This window comes from Pseudonaja textilis, chromosome 1, assembly GCF_049901715.1.
Source record: "Pseudonaja textilis isolate UNSWEBS1 chromosome 1, rPseTex1.2, whole genome shotgun sequence".
NCBI lineage: Eukaryota > Metazoa > Chordata > Lepidosauria > Squamata > Elapidae > Pseudonaja > Pseudonaja textilis.
In genome coordinates, this window is record NC_141990.1 from 170,110,493 (window position 1) to 170,125,100 (window position 14,608).

At 39.4% G+C, this 14,608-nt stretch overlaps 1 protein-coding gene across 7 annotated transcripts in view; it reads right to left on the reverse strand.

The window, feature by feature from the left end:
• Positions 1-14,608, reverse strand: part of NBEAL1 (neurobeachin like 1) — a 120,415-nt gene that overhangs the window by 70,638 nt on the left and 35,169 nt on the right. For 5 of the 7 annotated variants that reach the window (XM_026696757.2, XM_087915267.1, XM_087915615.1 and 2 more), the window contains exons 10-14: positions 14,045-14,151; positions 5,198-5,284; positions 3,772-3,855; positions 2,257-2,355; positions 961-1,541 (exon numbers count right to left, since the gene is read on the reverse strand). In XM_026696757.2, coding sequence (XP_026552542.2) covers positions 961-1,541; positions 2,257-2,355; positions 3,772-3,855; positions 5,198-5,284; positions 14,045-14,151 — 958 coding nt within the window. The remainder of the gene's footprint in view (positions 1-960; positions 1,542-2,256; positions 2,356-3,771; positions 3,856-5,197; positions 5,285-14,044; positions 14,152-14,608) is intronic. The other 2 variants (XM_087915547.1, XM_087915492.1) reach the window with 1 other exon arrangement.

Below are 14,608 nucleotides of genomic sequence, written 5' to 3' on the forward strand. Positions count from 1 at the left end.
GCACTCATCTCCAGTAATCCACATTAAATTCCAAACATTGTATTATAAACAATATGCCATTGAACATAAATATATCCTCTGGCAATTTGTAGAAGGACATTTTGTAGAAGTACCAGAGGTGGTATTTAGCAGGTTCTGACCAGTTCTGAAGAACTGGTAGCAGAAATTTTGAGTAGTTCGGAGAACTGGCAAATGCCACCTCTGACTGAAGATTTTACATTATCCTTCCCCTGTCACGCCTACCAGGTCATGCCCACAGAACCGGTAGTAAAATTTTTTGAATCGCACCACTGAGAAGTATGTATATCTGTACATTATTTGTATATATCCTCATATAATAATATCTTTGTATATACTTTAGGTTTAAATAACTCAGAAACATTTTCTAAGAAATATCACCCCCAATTGTTTATTGTACAACTGTTAAAAAATACAAATGAAAACACCATTTCTTCTTCTAGCCAATTTTCCTGTATTAATTTTTAATTACCTAGGGCAAGTTTTTATTCCACTTGAATGGTTTTGGGGGATTGTATTTTTCTGTGTATTTCCCCAATGCACTATTATTCCCATATTTAGAATTGTTTAGTTTTTTATTATGCTTTTAATCCACTGTATGGGCAAGTCATTTTTATTAGGTGGTCTTATACATTGAAGTTGCCATTATTTTTATTATTACCTACTGCAATTACCATTATACTTTTGGAGTCTTAGAAAACTAATTAAGAATTCATTAGAAACTCCTAACTTTGGTAATCACAGAGTATGCTATTTGGGACATCCTTTGAAGAAGTCTAGCTTTCTTTGTTTCAAACAACAATAATATTTGATTAGGACAATGCAGTATAGGATACACACAGAAAATTAGTAAGACCAAAAAATATACTCATCATTTAGGCCACCCAGGAAATGTCACTGAACTTAGGCAGATTCTTCACCTTTCCATCCTGGAAGCCATACCTGTAAAGTTGCTTCCTCTTGCCACCCTTGCTGCTAGCATCTGGAATCATTTGATGTTGATCCAGGCAAAGCCATGCATTGAAAGCAAATGCAGAACCTGGCCACTTGTGAATAGCCGGCACTGCTATGCCTGCCATGCTATGGGACAAGTCAAAATACTGCAAGGCGTTGTCCAAGCTTTGCTTTCGAGCCATTGTGAGAATTGCACGCATCACAGGAACAATGTACGGATGAGCCAGCTTTGAGTCCTTAGTCCTTAGCAGCTGAATCAGTTCATGCAGTTCTTCAGAGCTCACTGACAGGCTCCCCAAAGAACCCAAGAGGGCAATCAGATTCTCAGCACAAGCTCCATGGAGTTGAGGGTGCTTGTTGAGTGTTTCAATGATACGGATGACCATGTTTGTGTTGACACAAATTGCACGACTCTGCCTGTTAATACAGCAAATCCGCTTCAGCAAATTTGAAATTAAGATTTGGAGATCATGTAACTCCATCTCTGGAAGCCATTGGATTAGCAGCAACAAAGGCTGAACGTTGCTTATGCCCAACATTCCAACTGATCCATGGTCACCTTCAACCGCCTTGGTGAAAAGCAAATTAAAGATTACTACAAGCACTTGACATATGTAGAAACTCTGCTTAACAACAATATTTTTTAAGACAGAATACTGTAAGGAATCTTGTGGCCCCTCAAAGATATATTGATTTTTCTCCAGCAATAATTTTTACTGAGGTTTGACAGATCTCTATTATTGGATTGTCTAACTCTACAAAGTTTACATATTAGTAAGCCTTTAAAATGATACTTTTTAATTTTTTATCTGCTGCAATAAAGTAAGAGAGGTTTAGATAATGTGGAATATTTAACTGTTAACAAGATCCCTGAATGAGCAGAACACTTACACATGCCTATGCATATAAAGTACATATGTTTACATATAAGTACATAATTTTATGAATTCATAAAAGCCATTAAACAAAAAAAGAAAAGAACTGGAATTAAATAGCAATAAGGGACATTCTTATGCAAATCCAAACTGTAACTAAGATAAGAGACACAACCAAGTCCTGTTTCATTAGTTTGCAAAACAAACTAACGTTGTCATTTTAATTTATTCCTCTGTGTGTGTGTGTATGCAAATTGTAGGTTATATCTCAAGCAACTTGTCACATAATTTGGAAGTATCAAAACTAAATCTTGTTAACCTTTAAAGTGGCAGAAAATTCTCTGTTGTTTTGATTGCAATAATTTAACATAGGTTTAAAATTATATTCAAAACAAGAAAAATACCACACCATATTCAGAAGTTCTTCAAGTAGTTCCTGTGAAGGCTGACCCATAGATTTTAGAACTTCAAATATATGGGCATAACCAATTCGTTCTTTGAACACTTCCTAAAGAGTAAAACCATCAATATATATTAGCAGCATATAGCTAAGAAAGGCAATGTTTATTCATAACAAATAATAAATATGTATCAATTCAAATTCCATTAGTATAAGCATGCATACTTTATATACGTGCTCCCATATGTGCATTTTCACAACTTTGTCAGCCTGTCATATTTTAAGGGAATTCTAATATATATGGAATCAAAATTCAATCAACTTGCTTTTTCTTAGTAATCAATATAAAACCAAATTTCCCCCCATTAGTTAATATAATACTAATAGCAGCCACTTTTAGTATGGTCAATAGCCAAAGTTGAATGCATTTTCTTGACAAATGTTTTCAGAGTTGAAAAATACAAATAGGATAGAAAATGACTAAGAAAGTTGCATAGAACAAAGGAAAAGGTTTAAAAAGTAGATTACAGGAGTAGGAGTTCAAAAGAATTCAAATGGCAAAGGTATTTACTTGTTAAATTAATGTGATTGTGCTTTGCTATAAACAGCTACTGAGATATTCAAACACTCATTATAATAACTAAAGGTTGACATGGTCAAGAATTACCCCAGATAAGTATAGTAAAATAATCAGATTCAATATCAGGGTAGGAAAGCTGAGCTGTCATACAATTGAAGTTGGGAACATTTTTACTAGGTCCCTGAAAGTCATTACTAAGTTATCCACTAAATGATGATGGGCAAGAATGTTATGTTCCAAGTTTCCACCACATATTGCAAGAAAAGAGAGATCAGGTCTTTGTTCTCAAGAGAGTAAAAAGGGGAGGATCAGAAGATATGGGCAATTGATTCAACTTCCTTTAGTGGGCAAGAACAAAGATATTCTGCAGAGGAATGCCATTGAATTGGCTTTTTAGAATCGTAAATAACACATCCTATCTAGCCAAAGTGAAGGCTGTCTATCTGAAAGAGAGGAGATTGCCAAAAAAGATCTAGTGATAATCAGTTGAACTGTAAACATCCTGTGGCAGAATAAGACACTGAAGCAAAACATTGACATACAGTGACTCCACAGGTGAAGAACAGACGAAGAACATAATTTTTAGATGCTCTGCTACCATATAAGAATAAAACAAACCACAGCCTGACATTTGTATACTATCATATTAAGATGAAAAGTTATAACCTAGATCTTTTGTTGAGGGGCTAGATTTCTTAAAATACTTCTTCATAATTTAAAAATTACCACACCTGCCATCCAATCTAGTCCCCTTCATTTTGCTAAATGGTGAGATCTGCCTTAGTAGCATTGCCTCACTGTACTGCCATTTGTTTGGCTGCATTTTCTGTACTTTGTTTCAAACTATAATATGCACTATTGTTAGTCCTCATCATTTCAGCAAGTACAATAAAAGAGCTACCCAACGACAAGAATTCCAACTGCTCTGAGGAAGCCATGCTGACCTTGGCAGCTGGAGAGCTGTGCATCACCGCTGTGAGAGCCTGAATAGCTGATACTGCCAAACGGTCCAGTTGCCCCTGGAATACCTAAAACCCCCAAAAAGATACAACACATTAGGCATATAAGGACAAATTTGACACTCCAATGAGCACACTCCACCCTTTTTTGTGCCACAATGAAGAAAAATGTTCCTTGGCATGCTTCCCAATCATCAACCCAGAAAAAGAATTGGATTTTATGATAGCACAACCTATAAGCAGGAAGACAAAAGAGACGGGAAGCCATTTCAAGGAGAACAGAACCCTTCACATGTACTTATTTAAGACAATCTGATGGACAGCTTTTCCTCATGCTTTAAATGGACAATTTCATGTTTTAAATGGACAACCTCAAAAGAGTGGTATGAAAAAGGGAGATCTTTGGAGCTTCTTATCAAACAAATTTTGTCACACGTTGGTGAGAAACAGTTCGGTCTTAGTGGATAGTTGGGGTAGTATTAAAGTGTACATAAATTAATTCCTTATTTAAATTATATATTTACTTCACAAGCCCATTCCTCACAAGCAATATCACAGTATTTTCCTTTCAAAAGAACTATAAATATTTTGATTTCTTTATCTTATTAGTAGACAGTTTTACTGTTTAAAATATATTTGTATATTGTCCTTCAAATCCGTTGGTTAATTTGTGAGCCTGAACAATAAATAAAGACTATTTCATCTGCAGTGTAATACATTATTGTATTGTAATGTATTATTTGCAATACTTTGCAATAATGCTTGAAGTTTCTCAGGCATTGTTTACATTAACTTTTAACTATATGCAAACTTTTTATATTGAGGCCTCTATATCTTTTATTAAAGAAGCAAAAAAAATAGAACTGACATTGTTCAGTTCTTCATAAATATCAAAGGAAATGTTAAAAAATAAATCTATCAATTAGATCTCCCTTCTCAGATTCAGACTGTCCATTGAAATATGAACTCTAATCTTTGGGCAACAGAATCAAGATTTCAAGAAAGATTCAAGAAAGTTACACCACAGTGCACAGACAAACAGATGAAAGAGTGGAGGGAGAGAGTCAAGAAAGGAGGGACAAGTAACAAAATAAAAACAAGAATCACCCAGTTGATTGTTTTCAAATTTGAATTCCATTCTTGGACTTCACTTTCCTCAGTTTTAGAAAAAAGACATGGAGTATTATATGGATTAGATACTTCGTATCTCGAAGCACAGTGAAATTTAGATTTAACACATGGGTTTTGGGTTAACTAAAATAATAAATTTTGTGTGAATGTTGCATGTGAATAAGTCAAAACTCATCTAGTTCTTTCAGGAAGCATATTCAAAGTGAAGTCCAGGAAACAGTTCATAACCACCTGCATGAGGACCTTCAGCTAAGAACAGAACGGAACTCGCAGGAGATACCTGTTCCTGATTCATTTCTGCCAGCAATTTGTTGGCATGGTCTTTCTCATTCTTGTCTGCCAACTTATTATTAGCATTTAAAAATAGCTGTTAAAATGGGAGATAAGAATAATGGTAACAGAAGTATTAGTTAGCTCACAACAGCTAGTGTAATAAATTCATAGCTTTCCTTAACCTCAATATCTGTATATTCCAAATTTGGCAACTATAAGTTGTATGGACTTCAATTCCCAGAATTCTCCAGGCAATGTGCTGGCTGAGGAATTTTGAGAGTTGAAGTCCATATATCTTAAAGTTGCCAAATTGGTAATACATTGGGCAACAAACTTCATCATCCCCAATCAGCATATAATGAGAAAGAGGAGATGTCTAACACATCTAGACAACCCAATGTTGGAGAATAATCTCTCCATGTCAAATTAATGGGATATGGAAAACACAGTTGCCAGGGAACAACAGGTTGCTGACTTAATGGCACTGTGCCTAAGAGGTAGGCTGTGAACTAAAGATACCACAAACCTGTTAACTGATTTTGCCTGCATGGCTGACTTTTTTTTTTACCTTAAGGAGATATTAGTTGCTACCTGAAAGAATGTTACTGAGATTAGCTCAGCATTTTTTAAAAAAAACAGTAAAGGAAATCTTCACTGAAATAAAATCCTAGATCAGTCCAGTACTTTTATGGCACTAGGATGAAAAACAATGGAGGAGAGTTTGTTCCAAGTTCCTACTGTCCCATGGTCGAAACATTTAAATATCTTCCAGTTTTCTTGTCAGAATCCAGCCAACTTGAATATATTTCAAAATGCATGTGTCAGCCTCCAAGATCTTTTCTACTGCTTTGCATCTTTCGGCTGCCATGAGTAACGGGGGCAGGGGTTGTGTCTGGGAAGAGAGCTGGAGGTGTTACTTTCTTGTGTTGAAAAAATGAGGAGTGGGGGGGGAGTATAATTTCCTGCTCTTAAGTTTCTATTTCCTTGCTTAGCTTTCTTTCCTTTGCGCAGCTGCGAATCTTTATCAAAATATGTCAAGGTCAACGGACAGAGGCCTTATCACCACCTGAAGATGCCCACATGATCATATTCGCAACTTTTAATTGGAAGAATCTTTTGAACTTTGGGGGGTGGGAACAATTCCATCACTTTGTATATGTGATCTGCGCACCTAGTTTCTCAGATTCAGAATTCTACCTGTAGCTTCCACTTCAAATTTCAGTAAAAGATATCTTTCCTCTAATCTATGGAGTCTAAGTATTTCTTTCTTGGATTTTGAATGGAGCACAGACTGACATTATTCTGAATCTCCTCACCAGCCCACCCAGAGAAAATATCCAGTTTTCTTCCAAGGGGGTTTTACATCATGTCACCTCCAACTAGTGATGAGGACGACCTGGGAGCTGTGGGGGGGCAGTCGCTGATACCGGAGGTGCCAGCAGCCGAATTGCTAGCCGATCTTACTCTGGAGGAAGTTCCAGCTGAGAGGCCCAGATGGTCGTTGGGTGTCGGCTGGAGAGATCCCGAAGAGCCTCCCCTCCCCCGGAATCACCACGACCCGAAGGTGTGGGAGAGACGAGCCATGGCAAGAGAAGGAAAAGAGAGAATTTTTGCTGGATCAAGCCAGGCAGCTCCTTAATGAAGCTTTTGGCCAGCCTCATGTCGCTCCAAGGTATGAGGGGGAAGGGGGAGCAAGTTCAGCCAGAGACAGCCAGGCTGCCCCCACCCCCATAGCTCAGCCAGCACCAGCACAGCAACCGGCTGCAGCCCCAGGGCCCCCAACGGGAGGTGTGATTCCTAGAAGACACATAGCTCCCAAGCTGCCTCCGTTAGAGGTGAAATTTGGAGGAAATCCCAAAGACTTGGGTTTCTTCCTAGCACAAGTTTGGAGCTATATGGAGGAATATGGGGGAGGAGTTCACCTCTGAAGCAGCCAAAGTAAGATGTGTTACCAGGGCCCTGGAGGGAATAGCTGCAGAGTGGATGGTGACTTTGTATAATGATAACTCCCCCCAACTGCGGAATTATAACGTATTCATGACTGCGTTGTGGGCAAGATTTGAGGACCCACGAGCGGAGAGAAAGGCCAGGATCAGGATGAAAACCATAAATCAAGGGAGGAGGTCAGTGGCTGACTACACCCAAGAGTTTAGACAGCTGGCATACCACATCCGAGGCTGGTCCCAGGGAGCCCTGATAGAAGCCTACAAAGATAGTCTAAATGAAGACGTATACCAGATGTGTATCTCCAGAAGAGATCCTAGTGATTTGCAACTGTGGTACTTGCTGGCAGAAGTGGAGATAGATTTGACCCGAAGCAGACACAGGGGGGGTTCTGGGTGGAGCAAGCCATCCCACCCATGCTTCCAAGAGCCCCCTAAGCCTCTGAGAGGAGGAGGATGGCAAGACCCAGATCCACTGCCTGTTTTCGATGTGGAAAGGAGGGCCACCGGATTGCAGACTGCAGGGTCAAGTTGGATCCAAAGGGGGCGCAGAGAGGAGGGAGGAAACCTGAAACCCCCCCAGCCAAGCCTCACGAAACCGCACTAAAGACGGGGAGGTTGTAGAGGTTGCCCCTCCGACAGGAGAGGAGCTGGGACCTCCAACCTTCCTTGAAGAGAGTGATTCTGACTCGGAAGATGACTTCCTGGTAAGTCCAAATAAGGGCCCCATGACCATTCCAGTAAAATTAAGGGCACCCATTTCAGGGACCGAAGGGGAGATGTTAGCCTTGCTAGACTCTGGGTGCACAAGATATGTAATCAACATGAAAGTAGTTGAGGAGATGGGAATCAGACTGAGAACTTTAGAAACGCCCATAGCCTTTTGCCAATTGGATGAATCAGTGGCGGGGGGGTTGCCCTGCACGCTTCATAACGGAACCCCTAGAGATGACCATGGGGGAGCATAAAGAGACTTCGTGTTTTATTTTGGCCCCTGGGATGGAGCAACCGTTAATACTAGGATTGCCCTGGCTCCGCAAATGGAATCCCCATGTGAACTGGAGGAAGGGGTCACTGCACATACGCACTAATCAGCGGCTGGAAGGGGAGGGGAAATCCCAGCAGGAGCTTCAGAATCCGGTTGAGTTAGCCTCCACAGGTACTGAAAACTTGTAGGGGGAGGAAAAAATTCCGAAAGAATATTGGGACTTAAAAGAAGTGTTCAGCGAAAAGGCTTCAGATGAGCTCCCTCCTCATCGGTCAACAGATTGTAGCATTGAAATTCTGCCAGGGGTGACGCTCCCAAAACCGAAGCTATATTCGATGATACCACAGAAATTGGAAGAGCTGAGATCGTTTATTGATAAAAATTTGAAACATGGTTTCATCCAACCCGCTAGATCTCGGGTAGCGGCCCCAGTGTTGTTCCATGAAAAGAAAGATAGCTCCAAGCATTTGGTGGTGGACTATAGAAACCTGAACGCAATTTCCATGGAAAACATGTACCCCCTCCCCCTGATGAAGGACATGTTAGCCCACCTGGCTAAAGGGAAAATTTTCACGAAATTGAACCTGAGAGAAGCATATTACCGAATCCGAATTAAAGAAGGGGATGAGTGGAAGACCGCTTTTAATTGCCCGATGGGTTGTTTCCAGTTCAATGTTCTTCCTTTTGGCCTACAGGGGGCCCCAGCCGTATTCATGCAAATGATCAATCAAGTGCTACACGAACATTTATACAAGGGGGTTTTGGTTTACCTTGATGACATCCTTATCTACACAGAGACTCGGGATGAACATGTGAGACTGGTGCGTTCAGTGCTATAGAAACTGCGAGCCGCTAAATTGTATGCTAAACTGTCCAAATGTGAATTCCATCAAGAGAAAATTGACTATTTGGGGTATCGCATTTCACACGAGGGTATCGAAATGGATCCAGGGAAGGTACGGGCGGTGTTGGAGTGCGCCCCCCCCCCCGCGCACCCAAAAACAACTTCAAAGCTTTTTAGGATTTGCCAACTTCTACCGACAATTCATCCCGTCCTTTGCTAAGATAGCAATGCCTATCACCAATCTCTTGAAAACCAAAGGGGAGACGAAACTGAAGCCCAGTAAACCGCTGGAGTGGTCCATGGAGTGCCAAGCAGCCTTTGAAAAGTTGAAGCAACTGTTCACTGCAGAACCAGTGCTAAAGCACCCGGACATGGATGCCCTGTTCGTGATCCAAGCTGATGTGAGTGATGTAGCAGTTGGGGCGGTCTTACTTCAAATCAATGAAAAGGGAACTCTGCAACCCTGCACCTACACCTCCCGTAAACTGACTGAAACCGAAAGAAGATGGACTGTTTGGGAAAAGGAAGCTTTTGCAGTTCGCTGGGCTCTACTGACATGGAGACATTTCTTGGAAGGAGCGAAACACCCGTTTGAGGTTTGGACTGACCATAAGAACTTGGAGGCCTTAAAAACGCCTCGAAAACTGTCTCCTAAGCAAGTTCGGTGGGCCCAGTATTTTAAACGGTTCAATTTCTCACTAAAGTACATTCCGGGGGGGAGGAATTTTATGGTGGATGCTTTATCTAGACTGCCTCAGTACAACAGTGTTCGTCAGGAAGTGATACGGCCAATTGTTTCTACCAAACAGCTGGCCACCCCGGTGGTCACTAGAGCGCAAAAGAAGAAGCAAGAAGCGGATTTGTCGAGTGATTTGACAGTACAATTAAAGGAAGCCCTGAAACTGGATGAGTGGTTACTGGCGAATTCAAATAACTGTAGTGTTAGTGATGGCTTGGCCTGGGTGGGGGCGAAACTGTACGTGCCAGGGTCATTGAGAAGCCAAGTATTGCAACAGGCCCATGACTCCAAAGTGGCTGGTCATTTTGGTTTTGTGAAAACCTTACACCTCGTTAAGCAACAATTCTGGTGGCTTTTGTTGAAAAAGGACATTGAGACTCATGTGGCTAGCTGCTCAGTCTGTGCTTCAGCAAAAAGGCCCCCTGGCAAGCCATCAGGTCTGTTACAAAATGTGGCCAGGCCAACAGCTCCTTGGAAGGAAATCTCTATGGACTTTATAGTAGAGTTACCCAAGAGTGCCGGAAACACAGTTATTCGGGTAGTAACCAATTTGTTTTCCAAACAAGTGCATTTCATACCTTGCTCTAAGATTCCTTCTGCAAAATCATTGGCTAAACTGTTCATACTGCACGTTTATAGACTGCATGGTTTCCCTGAACGTATAATTTCTGACCGAGGGGTTCAATTCACCTCGAACTTTTGGAAGGAGTTCTTGAAGTTGATAGGCTCCGCCCAGGGCTTAAGCTCCACCCACCATCCCCAAACCAATGGGGTCTCTGAGAGAACTAATGCTGTGCTAGAACAATACCTCAGATGTTACATAAATTATCAACATGATAATTGAGCTGACTTATTGCCGTTTGCTGAGGTGGCATACAACAATTCTGTTCATAGTAGTACCGGGTTCACCCCCTTTAAAGTGGCGTTGGGACAAGACTTTGTGCCCATTCCTGAGCTTCCTCGTGAAAAGCCTAACATCCAATCACTAGACAAATGGATATCTCAACTCAGCTTAACTGGCCAGTTGCTCGCAAAGCATTAGATGACGCCCATCAGTCCCATAAGAAATTTGCAGATAAAAAGAGAGCCTCAAAGAAGTCCTATCAAGTGGGAGACAAAGTTTTCCTGTCCACCAGATACTTACAAACCACTCAAATGTCGAAGAAACTTGGTCCTAAGTATGTAGGTCCTTTCACATTGAATGAATTGTGAATCCTGTGACAGTCCAATTGACACTACCAAAAACTCTTCGACGAATTCATCCGGTTTTCTATGTTAGTTTGTTGAAACCTGAACACACTTCTGGTCTGAGACCAACCCAGACTGATCCTCCTATACCATTGCTGATTGATGGTGAACAACACTTTGAAGTTAAAGAGATTTTGGACTCTCCTAAGTGGAGGGGTCGCCTCCAATATCTCATAGCTTGGAAACATTTCCCATCTTCCCAAGCTGAGTGGGTTAATGAGATGGATGTTAGAGCCCCTAAGCTGATCAAAGACTTTCACACAAAGTATCCTGATAAACCCTAGAAATATATATGATTGTTAACCAATGTTTTTATGTTGTTCTCTCTTACAGGACTAATGTCTTTTTTCTAGGAGGGCCGAATGTCAGCCTCCAAGATCTTTTCTACTGCTTTGCATCTTTTGGCTGCCATGAGTAATGGGGGGAGGGGTTGTGCCTGGGAAGAGAGCTGGAGGTGTTACTTTCTTGTGTTGAAAAAATGAGGAGTGGGGGGGGGAGTATAAATTCCTGCTCTTAAGTTTCTATTTCCTTGCTTACCTTTCTTTCCTTTGCGCAACTGCGAATCTTTATCAAAGTATGTCAAGGTCAACGGACAGAGGCCTCATCACCACCTGAAGATGCCCACATGATCATATTCAGAACTTTTAATTGGAAGAATCTTTTGAACTTGGGGGGTGGGAACAATTCCATCACTTTGTATATGTGATCTGCGCGCCTAGTTTCTCAGATTCAGAATTCTTCCTGTAGCTTCCACTTCGAATTTCAGTAAAAGATATCTTTCCTCTAATCTATGGAGTCTAAGTATTTCTTTCTTGGATTTTGAATGGAGCACAGACTGACAGCATGTTTAATATAAGCTTAAAACAAAACATAACTTACGTGTTGTATGTACCCCTACAAATTACCAGAATATTTATAGCATGTACTGTAAGGATTCTCTTTGCTCAAAGAAAATAATTCTAGGTTTGTTGCTCTTTTCGAAATGAGCTCATAGCAAAAGCAAATGTCAGATGGCAGTCCTAAAAAATCCATTTAGTTAAAAAATAAAAATGCCAAAATCTGGCATTTCTCATCTTCCTTGTTCCTCCAAGCAATATATTAATAACGAACTTGCAGGTAAGTCCTGTGTCTAAATTCAGCAGGTGAATGGAAAATATTGTCATTGTTTTCAGCAAAGATGGTCCATAAAATAGTTTTCTCCAACAGCTCTCCTTTCTGACAGACTATTTTCGCACCTCTAGAGATCTCAACCATAATTAAGGTTTACAGCTGTACTTACAGTTAATACATATTTAAAGTTTCTTCCTATTGAGAATTTGCAATTCCATGTTACTTTTTAATTTCATAACCTAGTTAAGGGAAAATATAATGTAAGTACTAGCCATAGTTGAGGCTGAAAAGGGAAGGGATGTTAGGTTATTTTGCCTCAAAACCAGGAGGCTTTGGTAAGATGACCTGCATATTTTTTATGACATATTAAATTCTCTGGAATGACTAAGAAATTAGAAGCACTGGTAATCAATAGGCACCACACACAAAAACCCAGTACCATGCTGCCTTTCATCAAGGAAGAAACCCAAGAAGAGATAAATATGGTTTCTCAATGATCTCCAAACTAAAACTGGCCAACCTTGATTTATTTGGGATTAAAACCCATGCAACATGGGTTATGAAGATTAATTCACTCCATTCCTCTACTTGTGTGCAGAATGCAACATGGATATGAAGCATGACTAACCTATAGAAGTTCACCCCAGTCCCTTACTCTATGTATATGCAATTATGCAGCAAAACACATATCTAACAAAGTCTTTTGAAATAAAACCCAAAACCATAAGGGAGCTAATTATACAGTTTCGTTATCTGATTAACTCTAATGTTAAATTCAAATTGAACAAATTCATAAATACTGCAAATAATGACACTGTTAATAACATGCTGAAATAAATTGTGGTTTTTATTTCATGATGGATGTTGGATTCCATATCAGGACTGACTATTGTGAAGGCAAAAGGAAATATTTTTTTTCACACAAAATAAAACTAAGTCCAGAGTTATTCATGTCTGTCCATAAGTAAGTCCTATTGAGTGAGAACAATATTAAGATGACAAAAAGCTAAAGTTCCTAATTTATTAGAAAGTCCAAATTGTAACTTCAACTCTACATTTAAGAAGATCCTTTAGAATTTAAGTTCAACAAACAAAATGCTCCCCTGATGGGGTGAAAATTTGGTCCCAATTTCTCTAAAAAGACCCTTGGAGGGCCACAAAAAATGATGCCATTTGTCTGTACTATGCAGAATCAGGTATGGTATTTGATTATCAATCTTTCCACATAGTGTGGGGACAAATTAACAATCTCTGATACAAATCAGTTTTCCCTCCCTGTGTCAGCGATTAGTATGTATTTGTTTGTAATTCCATAAAGCAGTTGCATTTTTTCCTGGAATTGCATAGTTGTCTTCCATGGCTATAGTATGATTCCAGGAAAGATGCACTTCACTTAAGGAACTGCCTATAGAGCAATGTGGGTGCCAAGGCACTTAGCATTTTTTCTTCCTCAAATCTTAAATTCTGCAGCACCCTAGCCCTCTAGTTATAAGATCTTTGCATGGTCTTCATTGTCTGCCAGGTTTTCAGATAGGAAATCTTGCTACGTATTCTTCTCCTTTCTTCTTTTCTCCAATATTAATACCCATGTCACCATTATCCATGTTTTGTCCAACTGGATGACTTCTAGATAAACTAAGCTTCAATCTATATAATTTCCACTACAACTGTAGTGCAATTCTAACGTTGTCTCAATTCATATAGTGCTGCGGTTAAATAAAAAGGATATATCAGGAAGGAATCCTTTGTGAGAAGACTTTATTATTCATACTCTTCCCTGCTACTGGTGCTATAAGGACAAGACATTCCTCTGAAAAACTATTTAAAACTAGATCGTCATAGAAGTAAATTAGATCCACTCTTTGAACTAAATTTAATAATCAGATTTTCTCCTAGAATATAACTGAAATGGTTCTGTTAAAACTGTAATAAAATACATGTTCAAAAGATTATGAATATATTTCTTACAATCTTTTGTTTACCTTGCAATTCTGTAGAAGTCGAATAAGATGCTCAAAACAATTACTATTAAGGAAAATGGCTTGCAGAACAGGCCGATCTGTGCAGTCCAACATAGCAGTTATTGCATCTTAAAAAGAGAAAAACTAAAAATCAAAGAGGAAGGATCATATCTTAAAATAATTACATAGCTTTAGTCTCCCTCCAAAGGAATAGAAATAATTTGCAAGCAAAAAAGAAAAGCAGGAAATACTTTTTTGCCATTAAAATTATGTTACAATTTAGAAAAAACTCTAATGGATCAGAAAGATGTATCTTCATCTCTTACATTGGACAATCAGATGGCTCAAAGAAGCCAAATTGGAACATAAAGGCAATAGCTAATTATGTAGGAGTAATATTTCATATGTAAGCATATGTATTTTTATAAAAGTAAGGAATGAATATACAATTCTTCCTACCACCAATATGGAATTGTACTTTTAAAACAGGTTTGTTTACTAACAAAACAAAAAATATATATAGCTGATTCACAATAGCATGCAGCATCAAACCATCTGCCTTTTAAAAAAACATTGATCTATTTT